The sequence below is a fragment of the Eubalaena glacialis genome, chromosome 1 (assembly GCF_028564815.1).
Source record: "Eubalaena glacialis isolate mEubGla1 chromosome 1, mEubGla1.1.hap2.+ XY, whole genome shotgun sequence".
In the NCBI taxonomy this organism is placed as follows: domain Eukaryota; kingdom Metazoa; phylum Chordata; class Mammalia; order Artiodactyla; family Balaenidae; genus Eubalaena; species Eubalaena glacialis.
The window spans coordinates 50,023,389-50,039,489 of record NC_083716.1 but is presented as its reverse complement, the minus strand read 5'-3'; the positions used below and the strand labels follow the sequence as shown (position 1 = coordinate 50,039,489).

The 16,101-nt window shown below is 53.0% G+C and overlaps 1 protein-coding gene across 3 annotated transcripts; it reads right to left on the bottom strand.

The window, feature by feature from the left end:
• Positions 1-727: 727 nt before the first annotated feature.
• Positions 728-10,446, bottom strand: LOC133095319 (annexin A8). 3 transcript variants are annotated; one of them, XM_061196520.1, is made up of 10 exons: positions 10,277-10,446; positions 8,141-8,231; positions 7,287-7,366; positions 6,783-6,842; positions 6,129-6,222; positions 5,777-5,872; positions 3,782-3,840; positions 2,479-2,601; positions 1,451-1,543; positions 728-1,026 (listed from the first exon to the last, which is right to left on the bottom strand). In XM_061196520.1, exons 1-9 carry the CDS (start codon positions 10,325-10,327, stop codon positions 1,484-1,486), a joined length of 714 nt encoding a protein of 237 aa, XP_061052503.1. In that variant the 5' UTR covers positions 10,328-10,446; the 3' UTR covers positions 728-1,026; positions 1,451-1,483. The 3 variants fall into 3 exon arrangements, with proteins under 3 accessions (XP_061052503.1, XP_061052495.1, XP_061052513.1); XM_061196512.1 differs by having other exon boundaries at positions 728-1,543; XM_061196530.1 differs by lacking the exon at positions 2,479-2,601 and having other exon boundaries at positions 728-1,543.
• Positions 10,447-16,101: the final 5,655 nt, after the last annotated feature.

Here is a 16,101-nt window from a genome sequence, read left to right as displayed (position 1 = left end):
ACACACACGAAGTGATTAGGTCAGAGTCACAAGAGCCAGTGCAGCACAGAGCCAGAATCTACCTCTCCTCTGTGTGAGCTCAAAGCCCCACTGATCTGCCTCACTCTTTGCTCCCAGGTATTTCCTCCCCAAAGCTGCATATTACTCTGCTCTTTAATAAAGCATCATTGTTATGTGATGACCTGCATGGGGAAAGCCTGGTCCTGCCCTACAGACCCCTGGCAGGCGCTGTGATGAGATGCTTGTAAATGAATTGAAGTCCCGCCGATGTGGCATGACACCTGGACCTGACATGGACATGTATAAACATATTGTCTAGCCCTGAAAACAAACAAACGATTCCCAGGGTTGCACTCTATAAAAGTTTCTAGTTTGCAAACTAGAAAATGTTTGGAGGAGTTGGCCCCAAACCGGGCTTTAAGAGGGACAGTTGAAGGGACTGGGGACATTTAGCTTTGACAGAGGAAGTCTTGGAAGAATATGTGGGCTGTCTTCAGAGATCAGAAATGTTGTTAATGGGAAAGGGTAAGCTTTGTGGCCCTAGATGGCATAGTCTGGAGAGTAGGCTCTATGGGGTAGAATTTGGCTAATCAAAGTGGTCCTACTTTGGTCACCTCTAAAAATCCAAAGACACTTACGTTCCAATGTACAAATCTTTATTCTGAAAAGCACAACACAGGTATCTCAGCTTCTCCTGTAACCAGTTCCCATTGCCATTTGGTCAGGATTAGAGATTCTCCAGGCTTGCGTCATGGGAGGAAGGAGCAGCTAATTTGATCAAGGACTAGAGAAGCCCAAGCCTCTTAGAACACAGTGTCCTTGTGTCAGGCCATTAATTTTCAGCTTTCTCTGTTGGTAGGATGATGAGAGAATTTTTCTTCTACTTATAGCCTAGTATTTTAAAATGAAGCTGGTGAATGAATGTTGGTGATAGCCCACTTGGCCTGGATATATGTGTTCCTTTCTCAGCTGCCCACAAGCATGTGCTCCAAAACAAACAGGCTCTCATGGCCTTTCTCTGGTTGCCTGAAAGAGAAGCATATCAGCTGAGACACTTACTAAAATTCCATATTGTCTGGTCTATTCTCTGCAGATCTCAGATTAGTAGATGGGAGTGGGCTGAGAGCCTAGGGGACTCTGTGACCAGTCAGGCTTGGGAAGCTCCTGTGTTGGGAGAAAGAAATCATCACGAGCCCCTGTAGACCCCTTCATGCTGAGGTATTTGTCAGATCAGATATATGCTAAGGTTGGCAATATGCTCACACCTGAAAATGACTTGGGAAGACAGTGGAAGTAGGAGCCCCAGGCTGATCCTTACTTCTGGGTCAGAGAAACTGGCTGGAAAGCACTGGAAGCTGGGAGATAGAGGACTGAAAGCTGTGCTGTGGCTCCCCCCACCCCCATCCCCATCCATGGCCAAGGTTGAGCAAGCAGGACCCAATGGCTCCACCTTCTTGGCCTTTGCTCTTGTCCTTCTGAGCCTTCAGGGGTCACTGCCCACCAGGTTCAGCAGGGCATTCTTGTAGTCGCTGCTTGTGTCTTCCTGAGGACAGGAGGGACGTGAGAATTAGAAGGGGGGGTGGTGGTTTGTGACATTGGCTTGACTTGGAGTCACCTCCATCAGGAGCAGCTGCTCTTATTACTAGGAGTTGTGCTTCTCTGGGGGAGACCTGGCACATTCCTCTACAGGTTCCTATGCCACAGGCCCCTCACTGTCACCCGTCTTTCTTTGTTTTCCATTTCAGGCTGTTTCTATTGCCACCGCCAATCCCCCACCACCTACCGCCCCATTCTGAAACATCTTAAAGCAGAAATGTCTTTTTAACATATTGTAAGCTATGTGTGTCTTGGAAAGTGTAGTGAACAATAGGCACTTGTAGAATAACTAGAGGCTTGACTTAATAGCCAATGAAGACTTAGGGATATATTTCTCATGACTTGACTTCTGTTAATGACGCTGTCAAGGCCTCATTTGGTATTAATGGCTAGAAGAGCTATTTCTCTTGAAGTTATAGCAGTGTGATAATCACTGTGTTTTCTCAGCTCTAGAACGTTCACTAATTGGAATCAGGTTAGGCAGCCCACTGGAGCTCATATGATTTATGTCCTTAAATTTTTGCTGTCAGGACTACCTATATCTGTATTTGAATGCTACGCCTCGACTCCTACTAAACTATTTACTCTCACTGACTCTTCAGATATGGTTCCTTCTGTAAGGATTCGGTGTGTCATTTTCATAGGGGCAACCATAACTCAAATGCAAAGCTAACTTTCTGGGTGAAACATACAGGGGCCTCCACTAGCTACACCGACCTCCTTGCTGATCCCTGTACATAGCACACAGCAATGAATGCAAGAGTGTGATACCCACTGAGGAGGGACGGACACGTGTGACTTATGACATTGGTCACAGCATTCAGGTTTCCCAGTAAGGTCTCTGTTTAAAACTGCTGTTAGAAATGGGAACTCATGGCTCACCATGATCATGCTGCTGAGGGTCTTGCCGTACATCTCCTTGAACTGACACTTGATGAGATTTAAGTCAATCTCACTCCTCGAAACTATGTTTCTTATCAGGGTCCCATCGTGAGTTCCTGCTCCCTGGATAAGACACAGCAGTCAACCATCACTTCTTGCCTTCCTGGTCTACCTCTGTGATAATGGACAAATCTATGTTGGGTTCAGGGGGCTTTCGTAGGGGATGGAGGTACAGGAATGAGCCTCCGCTTTAGCAGTGAAGCACTGAGAGGGATGCGCTAATGGATCCCTTGATCTCTTCTCACACACTGCTCATGTTTGTCTCTTATTAGATGCCAAACGCCCCAGATTGCAGTGTGTGTTTGATTTGCTACATCAGATTCTAGACACAAAATGTTCACTGCTCCAGGAATAAGGCCTCTTCCTAGGGCAGCAACATCATGAAATCAGCTTAACTGGCCAATTCACATGCAGGACCCTCCTGCTCACTTTCATCCTTGATCACTCTCATGTCAGAGGGAGCCACATGGCCAAGGGAATCCCATGCCCTCTCTCATTTCCTGGCCAGATGTAGCCAGAGAGCTTGGGGTTCTTGCTTCAGGTGATGTTAGCAACCATCAATCAGAGAAGGTGGGCTGACTTTAATCTCCAGGAATTATTTTCACTATCTATCTTCCAGTGTGGTTCCAGATACCAGAGCCTCCCCTGATATGAGTGTCTTGAACATCTGAGTGGCCAGTGCCGCCTTTTGGACAACAGGCAAACCCAGACGGGCACCCTGGCACACGCAGAGTTGTTGAACTGCTGTGTGTGGCAATCTCCCTCTTAAACATGCCCGTTCAAAGGATGCCTTGACCTCCTGGCAATCCTGACCTGTGCTTTGTCCAGGAGGCCACGTGGACAATGATGCATAAATAAAATCATGAATAAAAAAGACAACTGCACTGGCTTGGACTCAAATCAACACTTTGCCACCTACTAGCTGTGTGACCTTGACCACAAGCCTTGGTTTCACCCCCTCTGGGAGGGCAGATTACTACATAAGTTTCACAGGATTGTGGTGAAAGTTCAGTACCATGAACACCTGTTGAATGCACCTACTCAAATTCAGCCTTCAGGAGCTGTGGTTTCCCTTCCCTAGCTTGGTTTGCCCTCTGAGAACTAAAACCATTCTGGTCCACAAGAGGCTGGGATAAGAGGAGACCCAAGTGTCGAAGACTTGGGTGGTGGCTCTGAGCTCCTTGGCTTTGCAGTTGTGCCGTGCAGGACTGAGGGTCAGGCGCACAGAAGACAGAACAGTTACCTTCATGGCATAGTAAAGGCGCTCTGCAAAGTAGCTGTGGAGGTTCCGGGTGCATTTCACTGGCAAACAGGAAAGTTCTGTTAGCAACCAGAGGTTGTAGGCGACATTGTATACATGTTTATTTATTTATGTCTTGCTTTGGGTCTTAAGGGTTAGTGTTGTGCAAGTCTTGGCCTATTTATCTGTGCTCTGCCTAGTCCTAAAATGAGAGGCTTTGTGTCAGGAGGGGTGGGGCAGGGAAGGAAGCCCAGGGCACTGGGCACAGGTGCAAAGGCCGAGAGTAGGCAGACAAAACGGCGAGGTGTGAAATGCACTGGGACCCACAGGGCTGGTCTGGCTCATCAGAGCACAGCTCCACCAAGGGAGTCCCTGGGCTCTTACATTCCAGACACAGCTTCACCAAGAATCCAGCCACACAGTTCCATGGAGGAGCCACTGTTGTGGTGACCACTGGCCTCTGAGTGCCTGCTTTACATGTCACTTCTCAGAGGGCCCCTGCAGATTGAATTCCCCTGTGACAGATGGGTTTTGGACCCAGAGCAAGAAGGCACCCAGGGCATCTGGCCCTATCCTCACTTTCATGGATGCTGTTTCAGAGACTTGGTGTCTGGGTGGGGAGGTTGGTGTTTTAATCCAAGGTGGCAGAAAGAGCGAGGGCTTTGAGGGAGGTAGGCATGAGTTTGAACCCTGCTTGATGACACCAGGTGCCTAGTGACTTGATCTCCCTGCCTTGCACCATCCTCACGTGTGAAGTGAGTGATGTGAGTCTTCAAGGATAAACAAACAGGAAGTGCGCAGCATACCAGGGCCCGGCATAGCCTTGCTTTTCCCTGCTTGTAGATTTTATTCAGGAGTTGTTTAAATCGGATCCAGGGGCTGCCTTTGGAAGCTGAGACTGGAGCAGGAGGCATGCTTAGATGCTCCGACATAGATTGGATTTATCACAGCAGTCAAAGGCAGCTGGGAGTGTCAGATGCCCCAGTTTACCCCCGGGGCCCAGGACACACTGTGCAGCTCCCCTGGCTGCTCGGCACCCAATGGGCACAGCCTGGTGTGGAGGTGACCTTGGCTCCATCATGGGAGGGAGGAGGGAAGTCCCTCTGCCCTGGGCCTCAGTTCTTCACTCTGCAATGACTCCTCTCCCTGTCACTTTGGCTCTGGACCCCAGGATGTGCTCTGGAACCTGTCCTCCTACATGAATCTGACCTCATGCTTGGTGGAAGGTTCTCAGTGTTCCCCTAGTGTCAGACCACCGATCACTCAGTTTGGATTCCAACTACACATCATCATTTCTTCAATCAGCAACTGAGGCAGGGACCAAACCCCTGGCTAAAGTCCAGCTAGGTGATTTCTTCAGGGCTTCACAGTCAGAACCAGAATGTTCCTTGTGTGGCTGCTGTGGGTGAGCACAGGCCCTGGGTCCAGCACAATCCTGCAAATGTGTGCATACACACACACGCCCACGCTCACACGCACAACTCTCACGCACACACTCACCCGCACACACTCTCGCGTGAGCACACGCACACACTCACACACTTACACGTGCACACACGCACACACGCACATGCATACACACACTCACGCGCACACACACTCACATGTACACACGCACCCACTCGCGCACGCACACGCACTTGCATGCACGCACACACTCACACTCACACGCAAGCACACACGCACACACTCATGCACACACACATACATCATGACACACTCACACGGCGCTGGGCACTCTGTGGCAGCACAGAGAACAATCTCTGGCAGGACACAGCACATTGAGGACACGAGGGTCTCCCCTAGTAGCTCCAGTGTCCTGGGTGAAGGGTACATGCTGAGAGTGGGGGCTGGTGTGGAGGTTGGCTTTGAAGGTGAACATAGGGACCCAGCACTTGCTATTGTGCCCTTCGCCCTTCGCCCTTTGGTGCTGCCCCACTTCTGAGCCCCAGGGCCAGCGGACACATGTGAGCCGGAGCACGGAGCTCTGTCTCTTACCCACTGTGAGCATGGCCTCCTCCAGTGAGCCGTGGGTCTCACTCTTGATGCTGTCCTCAATGCTCTTGCTGGCGATTTTCTCATATTCCTCAAACACTGTGGAGAGAGGCCTTCTCTTAGGGGACACGTGCATCTCAGCATGACGCCCCCCAGCATCTCAGATAGGAGACTGCACATCAGTGCACCACCCCTGACCTCCACTTGGTTGCTGGGGAAAGGGTCCAGGGCTCCCTGGCTCTTTCCCCAAGTCCATGATTTGACAAGGCCACACACTGGGTATTCAGTGTGAAGGGAGAGGACCTAGAGCCAGGGTGCCTCCCTGTCCCCCAGGACCTCCCTACCTCCCCGGTACCTCTCATCAGGTGTGTGGCACTGCGTGTGCACAGGATGGTGATGAATTTCATCTCATCAGTCCCACAAATCTTCTCACCCGCTGTGTATAGATCCTGGCATTGGGACACCAACGACAACCAGTGAAGGCGAGCAAGGTGGGTGAAGAACAGCCCTCCATCCACCCTGCCAGGTCGGCATTCTCCTCTGCTTGATCATCTTTTTGACTGGGAGCCTGCTATCCCCGTGGTTAAATTCTCTTCTCGATACCAGGCTGCTCTAGGAACTGTCCCGCCTCCCCTCTGGGGCTTTGCTCTGCCTCTGGGCACCTTCAAGCACTCTGCCAGCAGGCAGACCTATAGAGAGCTGAATGCACACATCTGGGCCTCGGAGGCCCAGTGTCCCCGGGTTTGTAGGCTGTTCCTACCCGGGCAGAGCTTCAGTGAACCCCACCCAAATCAGTCTCCTTCCTCCCCTCCACCCTCACTTCTCTCTGCAGACACCAGAGGGTAAAGGCCTGCAGACAGCTGAGCCAGGTCCCAGCCTAGCATCAGAGAAAACCCCCGCGGGCAGAGGGGCTGGGTGAGGCTTTTAGGCTTCAGCACCCTGGAGTCTAGATGGCAGAGGGTGGGACCGGGTGGCCTGCAGGGCAGAAGCTGCTGAGGGGTAGCCTTACCTGTGCATCTTGCAGGGCCAGTGCTGGGTCCACGAAGCCACCCAAGTCATCTCTGCTGCCCTAGGAACAGAAGAGGCGGCTCTGTAAGGCAGGCTGGCTGAGCAGAGCAGCCGGGACAGAGGGGACAGCCAGGTAGGAAGGCAGGCAGTTATCCTCTCCAGGCCTTGGCCTCTCATCCGGAAAGGGAGAGTCATAAGGAATGCCCCATAAGGAGCTGCGGGATTCAGTGAGCAAAAGTAAGCAACGTGCCTGGCATGGGGCCTGGTGGGAGGGACCTGCTCAGTGACGGGCCCTCTCCTCCTACTTTCTGGAGAGGTGCAGGGGCTCTGCCATGAGGACACTCCGAGCCCGCTGGGCTGTACCCAGTGAGCCCAGGCCCCAGTGGCTGTACCACACCCTTGCCCCCCACCCTACCCCAGTAGCTTTGCCCAAGAGCCACTCTCTGAGGGGGGATCTGTGGGGATCCCCCAGACAAGGGGCTCCCAGGAGCCTGGGCTGTGATACCTGCAGGAGGCACACCAGGATCCTCTCCAGGTAGCCGCTGGTGTCTGCTTGGATGTCTTCCTCCAGGCTGGACCCATAGTCTGCAGGGGATCAGGACCATGAGGCTCAGACCTGCTTTCCTCCTCCTCGCCCCGTTTCTCACCCTTTTCCTGACTAAAGCCTTCCAGGAGAGATGAGTCCTTGGCACAGGGAGAGTTTGCTCTGTCCAGGTGTCTGAGTGGCAGAGGCTCCCCGCTGGTGGTTGTTCAGAACTAGGAAGCAACATGGGTTGCCAGCCAAGCTCAAAGCACAAAGATGGGCCAGGCCAGAGAGCCAGGGGCTGCTGATTGAGCCTTATTTCATCACGTGGTTCGGCAAAGCCAGGAACTTCTGGCGGACTCCCCATCAGGCAGACATTGTGGAGGATGGGCTTTGCCTTGCAGCCCATGAGAGCTGGCTAGGGCTCCACACCCGCCACTGCAATGGGGCCCTGCATGGTCCCCAGAGTCAGCCTGTGCCTGGCCAGGAAGGTGTCAGCCCCGCCCACTGCTGACACAGCTGGCGGCCCGCAGTGCTGCCATACTGTCAAGGGGCAGAGAATTTAATGGGTGCATGCCCTCCCCCGCAGCAGCCCATGCGCTTAGGGAGCTCAGAGATGGATCCCGACTCATATCCAATCTCACTGTCAGGCACGGGATTTGGCACACAGAAGGTGCTCAGCATCTGTGTGTGGAAAAGCCCAGAAAGAACCCTTTCCAATGTGGCCCAGTACACGGCTTGTCTCTTATTTGCTGCTAGGCTGCCAAAGCTCATGGTCATTCCCAAGCTAGCCTTTAACTCAGGGCCCACATCCTCCCTCTTAGCAGGCCCCTTACCCTCCTCATACGCCTTCATTATCTCCTGCAGCTGGTTCTTGGTCCGAGAAGCCAGGATTTCGATGATGACGCCCTCTCTGGTTCCTAAGCCCTGTGGATAAAAACCTCTGCCTGCTGGAGAGCTCTGTCCGCACCCTCTTTTGTCAAGAGGCAAAAGGAAGAGTCCTAGGAAGAACCAGTCACTGCTCTGCTGGGGGGCCTCCACTGGAGGATGTTACTGGGGGAGATCACGTGCAGTTGTCTCCAGTGGTGGATACTTGTGGGCAAGTGATGTGATGGGAAAGCTGTGTCTCAGCTCAGCCCTCTATAGCTGGGTGGTCCCAAACAGGTCACTCCTCCTCCCTGAGCCTAAGGATCCTCATCAGGACACAGGGATAATAAGCCACCCCCACCCCGAAGGTGGAGTGGAGATAATAGATGTAAAATGCCTGGCATGTCCACACAGTAATGCCCTTTCAATTTTTTTTTTTTCTGGCTGCACCGTGCAGCATGCGGGATCTTAGTTCCCCAACCAGGGATCGAACCCGTGCCCCCTGAATTGGGAGCATGGAGTCTTAACCACTGGACCACCAAGGAAGTCCCTTTTCAATTTTTTTTGTTTTTTTTGAGTAAGTGCCCTTTTTTTTTTAAATTAAATTAAATTAAATTAAATTTTTTTATACAGCAGGTTCTTATTAGTTATAAGTGCCCTTTCAATGGAGATGATTATTATTACTTGGTCCTGACTCCTTCTTAATCATCTTCGAATGCAAAAGGAGCAGTGGGAAGTAATGGGAAATTGGGGGACCAGGCACGAGACAGCAGAGGCTGGTTCCTAATTCCTGCACACCTGGTCTAGCAATGTCCTGAGAAGGACGAATTTTGGCTCCATCAAGGCCAGGTGATGGCAGAGGCCAGTCTGTGTTTGGTGGCAGTCTGAGTGATAGGGACAGAGTAAAGGGACAAAGAAGGTGATTAAATAGTTAATCCCACTAGGGCATTGTCAGCAGAGAAAAAAAGTATGCGAGACCCCTGTAAGTTAATGATCACTCAAGAAACCAGGTTTGCTTAACCAGAAAACCAAGCAGGCTTGCTTAGCAACACCGTGCAACAGAAGCATGGCCCCCAAACAGTAAAACAATGGTGGAATGAGACCCACATCCTGCCCAGTGAGCTCGGTAAGTTAATGATTCCTAGGACATGCTCCTCTGGGCACACTAAAAACAAAAGTATAAGGGAAAGGTGATATTATACTGAAACCTGAGATGATTGACCATATTTTAGTATATGTCACAGCCTTTTTGCTCATTTCCATTGCGCCACGACAGTCCCGGTTTGACCATGAAACAAGAAACAAGGGACAAGAAAACTCCCCTGCCCGACATGGAGGAGGAAACTGATGATAGAAGCAGGAAGTCTACTCAAGAACGAGGAAGAAGGTGGTCTTCTCCCCCTCCCCACTTTTCCTTTGATTATAAAACAATAGGGCTTCCATGGTGGCACAGTGGTTAAGAGTCTGCCTGCCAGTGCAGGGGACGTGGGTTCGAGCCCTGGTTTGGGAAGATCCCACATGCCGCGGAGCAACTAAGCCCGTGAGCCACAACTACTGAGCCTGCGTGCCACAACTAATGAAGCCCACGTGCCTGGAGCCTGTGCTCCGCAGCAAGAGAAGCCACCGCAATGAGAAGCCCGCGCACCGCAACGAAGAGTAGCCCCCGCTCGCCTCAACTAGAGAAAGCCCATGTGCAGCAACGAAGACCCAACGCAGCCAAAAATAAATAAAAACAAAAAAACAAAAAACAAACAAAAAAAACTGTAGCCCACTAAGTTCTTGGGGTGGCACCCTCTTGCCCTCCTACTTGTAAGCCCCACAAGCGTCCTACTCTAATAAATCACTTCTTATCTATCACTTTGCCTCTCACTGAATTCTTTCCATGCTGAGATAGAAGAACCTATGCTCTACCAAGTCCCAAAACATGTTGTATGATTTCACGAGCAGCAGGCTGCAAGCTCGCTGGGCTTGTTCCAAACAGTGGCTCAAGGGGAGCTCAGAGCTCCCTGTGCCAGGCTCTCTGGGGAAAGCAGTCCCGGGCATTGTTCCCCCACCCAGTCCTTGTAAGTGTTTCTGCACCTCCCTCACCCCACTTGCTTGGTTACCTTCATGGCGTCGTACAGCTCCTTGGCTTCATATCTGTATGGAGGGTACATGAGGGCTATGATGAGCCTCTCGAAATTGCTGCTCAGCTCCGACTTCAGCGTCTCGGTGAGATCCTAAGGCAGGAGCAGGGAAGGGTGGTGCTCTGTGTGCTGTGTCCACTGGAGTGCAGGCAGTGGGTGCTGGCTGGGCCCAGGGGCTCTGGCTGGATTCTCACGTGGGCTCTGCCACGCGCTGGTGCTGGCTGGGGCTTCTTGGGCCAGCAACTCAGCCTCTCTAAGCATCATTACCCTTTTCTGTGAAATAGAGACCTTGGTGTTCCTGCTTCATACCGTTGCTTAGGGGATTGGCGGAGAGATGTCGAAATCACTCTCAGCGCAGTGCCGGGCACACCATGAGCCCGAAATACAAGTCTGTCATTAAGCTCATCAAGTCCCTGTCACTTAGCCCATAGACACTCAATGAATGAGTGAAATGAATTAAGGAATCTATCTCACGTGTGTCTCCTTCTAAGGGCACTTGTATTTGCAAGAAACCACAAGGCTACACCCAGCTGATCTCCCCTCACAGCACAGCGAAGGACCAAGGGCCTTGTCAGACCTGGATTTAAATCCCAGCCTTGTTGCTTACAGGCTCTGGGATCCTGGGCAACATCCTCCACCTCTCAGAACATCAGTTTCCTCTGACGTCGAATGCAGAGAATAAAGCATAGTTGTGAAGGTTAAGAGAGAGAAATTATTTTTTAGGAGAGCGCATTGGTTTCTCCCATGGAGTGTTTGGGCTTCATCATTCATCTTCCTGGGTTAAGTGTCCACATTAACAATGTGTGCTAATGGAGGCTTCCGGCCACCACGGCTCTGTGTGCATTTATTCCTGTGTTTAGCTAGGATGCCGATGCCTGGCTCTGTCCTGGGGGCGGCGGGAGGAGGGATAAAGGGTCCAGGCGGCGTGCTCCCTGCCCTTGGATTTCGCCTGTGGCAGGAGGGAGGGGGCACGGGAACAGCAGCTCCAACACGAGGAGACAGCCCTGCAGCACAGCACAGAGCAGAGCCCGGCCTGCATCTCTGGCATGTGGGAAAGAGAAGGGCCTTCCAGGCTTGGGGAATAGGACAAGCAAAGCATAGAGGCAGGGAAACAGCTCAGGGATGGGGCCATGGAGCAATTGTAAAGGAGCAAGTGAGAGAGAAGGTGGGAAAGGAGGTTGGGGCCAGACATCAGAAGGCTGGACCAAGCCAGGGCGGTGGGGAGCCATCAGTAAGTTTTCAGAGTTAAATCTGATTTTCAGAGAAACAATGCATCATGTTTTTAGTGTATGTCCCAAATGCCCCATGTTGCCAGTGGGCTGGGCTCTAGACCAGCTGGACCTCATCCAGCAAGGCCCTGCCTGCAAGGCTGTCTCTGGCAGCAGTGGTCCCTACAGCCCCCCGAGTACAAGTGCCCCCCTTTACCTTGCCAAACTGAGCGTTGAAGGACTTGGCGATCTGCTGCCTCTGTGCGTTGCTTCTCTGCGTGAGCACATCGATGATGGCCTGCTCGTTGGTCCCTGCAGGGGGCACAGTATGAGCACCCTCATTGCCCCTGGGGGACTGATGAGGGCTGGGAAGGAGGGAAGGCAGCTGCTTGGTGGCCAAGCAGTGGGGACGCACCACCTGGAAACTCCCAAACCTGATGATTTTCATGGTGTAGACAAGACAGAAAATCCATCTGTGCACCCCCCCATCCACACGATGTTGGGGTGCAGCCAGGCCCAGCCTCACAGCGATAGAATCTGAGGCCCCTCTGGTTATCTGATCTGCTCTGGACATCAGCTGGAAACTCTGGAGCTCAGGCAGTGAGACCTCCTGCCCTGACCTCCCTTGTGCTGGTGGTCATGGGGGAGGATGGGGACAGAGGGTCCAGAAAACTGGATCTGAGTCCTGGCCCAGCAGCTGGGTGAGTAGAAGCCTCACCTCCCCAAGCCTCCACATTTTTCTTTGGGAAGTGGAGATAATAATAAAGATTTCACAGGAAGCAGAAGACGGAACATGATTTCTCAGCTTGTCTGGGAATGGCAGTTTTTGTTAATGCCCCAATTCACCAGTCAGAGCCAGTTAGAGGGTAAATCCTGCCTGGGTGACAGCATGAGGGCTGTCTGGGCCGGGTTATCCAAATCCCAGCGGGCCTCCGGCCAGCCCTTTCCTGCTCACAGGAAAGCAGGCGCTGGAGACAGGACGGTCAGCCCTGCACAGCTCCCAACATAGTCCCATCCGAAATTCACAGTGACACGCAGGGTCCAGAGTTCTCGGGGCCATTTTATGAGGGAGAAAGTGCAGACTGAATGGGGGGGAGGTCTCTTGCACAAGGACTTGCAGGAACACACAGCAGATGGCCTCCCCCTCCCCACCCCCATGACTCCCAACTGCCCTCCCCCCCTCCAGTCTTGGGAGTCTGTGTAGACCTGTGCTGGGGAAGGTGGGCCCTGTGTGATTCTCTGGGTGCCAGAGGATTATGGGGAGACGCTCACTCCCAGGGCTGTGAGCAGAGGGGTCTTGAGCAGAGTGGGCAGAGCCCCAGAGAGTCACGGGGTTCCCGGGTCAAGGCCACTCACCGATCCCCTTCATAGCTTTGTAGAGGGTCTCTGCGTCGGGGTCTGGGTTGAAGTGGGGACTGCTCTTCACCGAGACACCCTTCTGTTCAATCTGCAAGAGAAGCCACGCCTGCTCAAAGCGGGAATGTGGGGAAGGCAGCGCCCCTTGCAGCCAGCCCAGCAGGGTGAGCATCAGCTCGGCCCCTGCAGACCAGCGGCTGAGCCTCCATCCGTCCTGGCCCTGCCCATCCATCCAGGGTGAGGGGAGGCCCAGGAGAGGCCGCAGCTTCTGGACATGCTAGTTTCCAGCAGGTCGTGCTGAGGAAGGGGCACCTTTGTCCACTTTGCACTAGGTTGCCATATGGTCCTCTCAGGTCAGGGCTGCAGAAGACCCACGTGCCTATTAGCCCCTTGGCCAAGGGGAGGCCTGGCCTGCCAGCTCGGCCCTCAGGCTGGAAGGAGGGGCCTCCTGAGGAGGAGTGGGTCGGCGCCACCTGGCCACCCTAAGAGATGGAATCCCAGCTCTCAGCCCCAGTGCCAGCCCTGGGGAGTTGGGGCTTGCAGGCTCAGACGGTGTAGGGAAAGACCTCAAAGGTGGCTGGCACTGTGGCCACTGCCAGAGCCTCCGTGCTGACTGTGGGGCAGCAAGAAGAGGCTCTAGAGACTGGACTCCAGCCTTCGGTGCTGGGAGCCTCATCTGTCTCCTGAGTCTCCCACGGCCAGCTGCCCTGTGGGGACCACACCTCCACCCCCTCCTACACACCCAGCAGCCCCGTGCCACGTCTCCTCTGTAGCTCTGGGTCCTTAGATCCTCAGCTGGCCATTTGTTTTCTCCTTACTTGCACTTCCTGGGGTTTTGTGACGATCAATGGACTTTAAGGAAAAAAATAAAAACAACCAAAAAATTTGGAGAGATAGAGTTGGGGTAGGGGGCCTGGCCTGAAAAAAGATCAGCAGGGGTTTGGGGGGCCGCTAAAGAGGGAGAATCCTTCAGAGTCCAGTGATGGTTTTACTGCGGTGACAGGACACAACAATGGAATCTCCTAGGAGATCTGTGAGGCCAGATGACCCAGGGGCTGTTCACTCAGAGGCGTTAGCTGTGTAGGGAAGGGTACCCCCAGAGACAGTGGCCTGACCGTGAGGGATTGCTGGTTCCCCCTGGGGCTCCGTGGGACTGCCTTGACTCCTGTGCAGAATGGCCCCTTGTTTTAACAGGCTGGTGCCAGCCAGAGCCACAAAACCTCTCCCATCCCTGCCCCGTCCTGGGGCGTGGGCTCTGAATCAGGCTGCATCTCTCCCAGGCAGTGCCATCTGAGGGCAGGCAGCAGGAAGGGACAACCCTGCTCAAAGCTACAAGGACAACGATCAAGTAAGGAAAGGCTTAGTGGAGCTGAACACGCTGCCTCCCTACTCCTTCTATCCACCCCTCGTCCACTCATCTACTCTTCCACTTACCCACCTACCAATCCACTCATCCATCCATCCATCCATCCATCCACTCATCCATCCAGCCAGCCAGCCAGCCATCCATCCATCCAGCCAGCCAGCCAGTCAGCCAGCCAGCCATCCACCCATCCAATCACCACATCCATCCTTTTTTCCTCCCTTTTCCTTCCTTCCTTCCTTCCTGGCCCTGGTCAGATCCTGAAAATACAGAGCAGCTTCCCATCCATGGTATATCTGTAAGGATATTTCTTTTGAGTAAAAAGTAAAAAGTCTTTCCATATCCTTTGCTTGAATTTCAAATATCTGGTGACAGATTTTCCTACTTTATTTCTTAGCACCATGTTTCACAGAAGAAATTACGAGAAGTAATTCCCTATGCAAATTTCATCCAGAGAGCCTGTGTGGTCCCAGATGTTGCCCAGCTGCATGCATGCATCTAGTGCATCCCTTTTTTGTGGAGTCATGAGCAGCTGTCACTACTGTTAGTGATTTGAGCACCTCCTATGTGCCAGGCCTTGTGTGTTAGAGGCTTTAGGTGCTTTAGATGCAATGCTCTTCTCCTTGCTGTCTCTGCCAGTCACACTAGGTAGCTATGAATGCCCCATTTTACAGACTGGGCTCGGAGTGCCTGGCAAGGTTATGCACCTAGTAAATGGTGGTGCTGGATTTAACCCACAGCCTGACTCAGAAGCTAAGCTCTGTCTGCCACCCCCCTGCTCTCAATGACTCAACCTTTCCCAGACATTGAGTTTTCCCGGTACCCTTCGCTGAAGGAAACCTCGCCCACAGGAATTCAGGTCGTTTGTGAGCGTGGGGTCATCTCAGATCTCAGTGCTAAGCTCTGGAGGCCACCCAGGAGGGGCTCTCCCCCGTCCCTTGCCCCAGGCTGGCACTCAGGGGGCTGTGCAGCAGTGACTGACCAGGCCGTGTGTGCCAGTCACCATGGAGTGGCCTATTCAGCGGGTCTGAGGTTGGGCTCTGGTGGCAATGTTTGTAACTAACTCCCTGGGGGTTTTGATTTCATTGCATTGAGGAGCCCCAGCCTTACCTCCCACGCTAAGGTGTTAGGGGGAAAAAAGACAAATTTCTGGGAATCAGACCCCTGGATGTCAGCATAGGGTGGTGGAGCTCCAGATTTTCTATCTACCCACTCCCCACCCCATGTTGGAGGAGGGGTCTGCCTAGGCTCTTGCTGGGTCTTGCACAGAGCAGGCTAGTCCAGACAGGAACATTTTCACTGAAAAGGTGACTCAGCCTGGCTTGTGACTCTGTTACGTGTCTGTGAAGGTCTCAGGGGAGCTGCCACGCCTTTGCCTTCTCCCATCACAGGGCTGCCCCGGAGAACTTGGGAGGCACAACTTCATCTCCACAAGAGAGGCACAGACGGGCCCCCCTCAAGCTGATCTTCCACGCCCCTTGGCTGCCCTTGGCTTGTGGGTGGCCGAACCCCATAGAGTTTGAGCTCTGGCGTCAGGTTGCTCAGAGCCTAACCCAGACTCCAACACTTCGTAGTGTGGCAACCTTGGGCACCGTCTTAGTCTCCTTGTGGCTCCGTTTCTTCATCTGTGGATAAGGATATTGGCATCTATATTGTACTGCAGAGGTGTACAGAGGCTCAAGTGAGATATTGACAGAGGAAGGTCCAGGGCACAGTAGGTGCTCAAGGAATGTCATTGTTATCCTTCCAAGTTGTCATCCAGCCTCCCTGCAAGGAGGCTTCTGCCTGCCTGGCTGGGTGGGCCCCAAGGATGGGCCTTTTCCCCGCCCCACTGGGAGCAAGGCCCAAAGTCAGGCCACCTTGGGCAGCAGCTGACC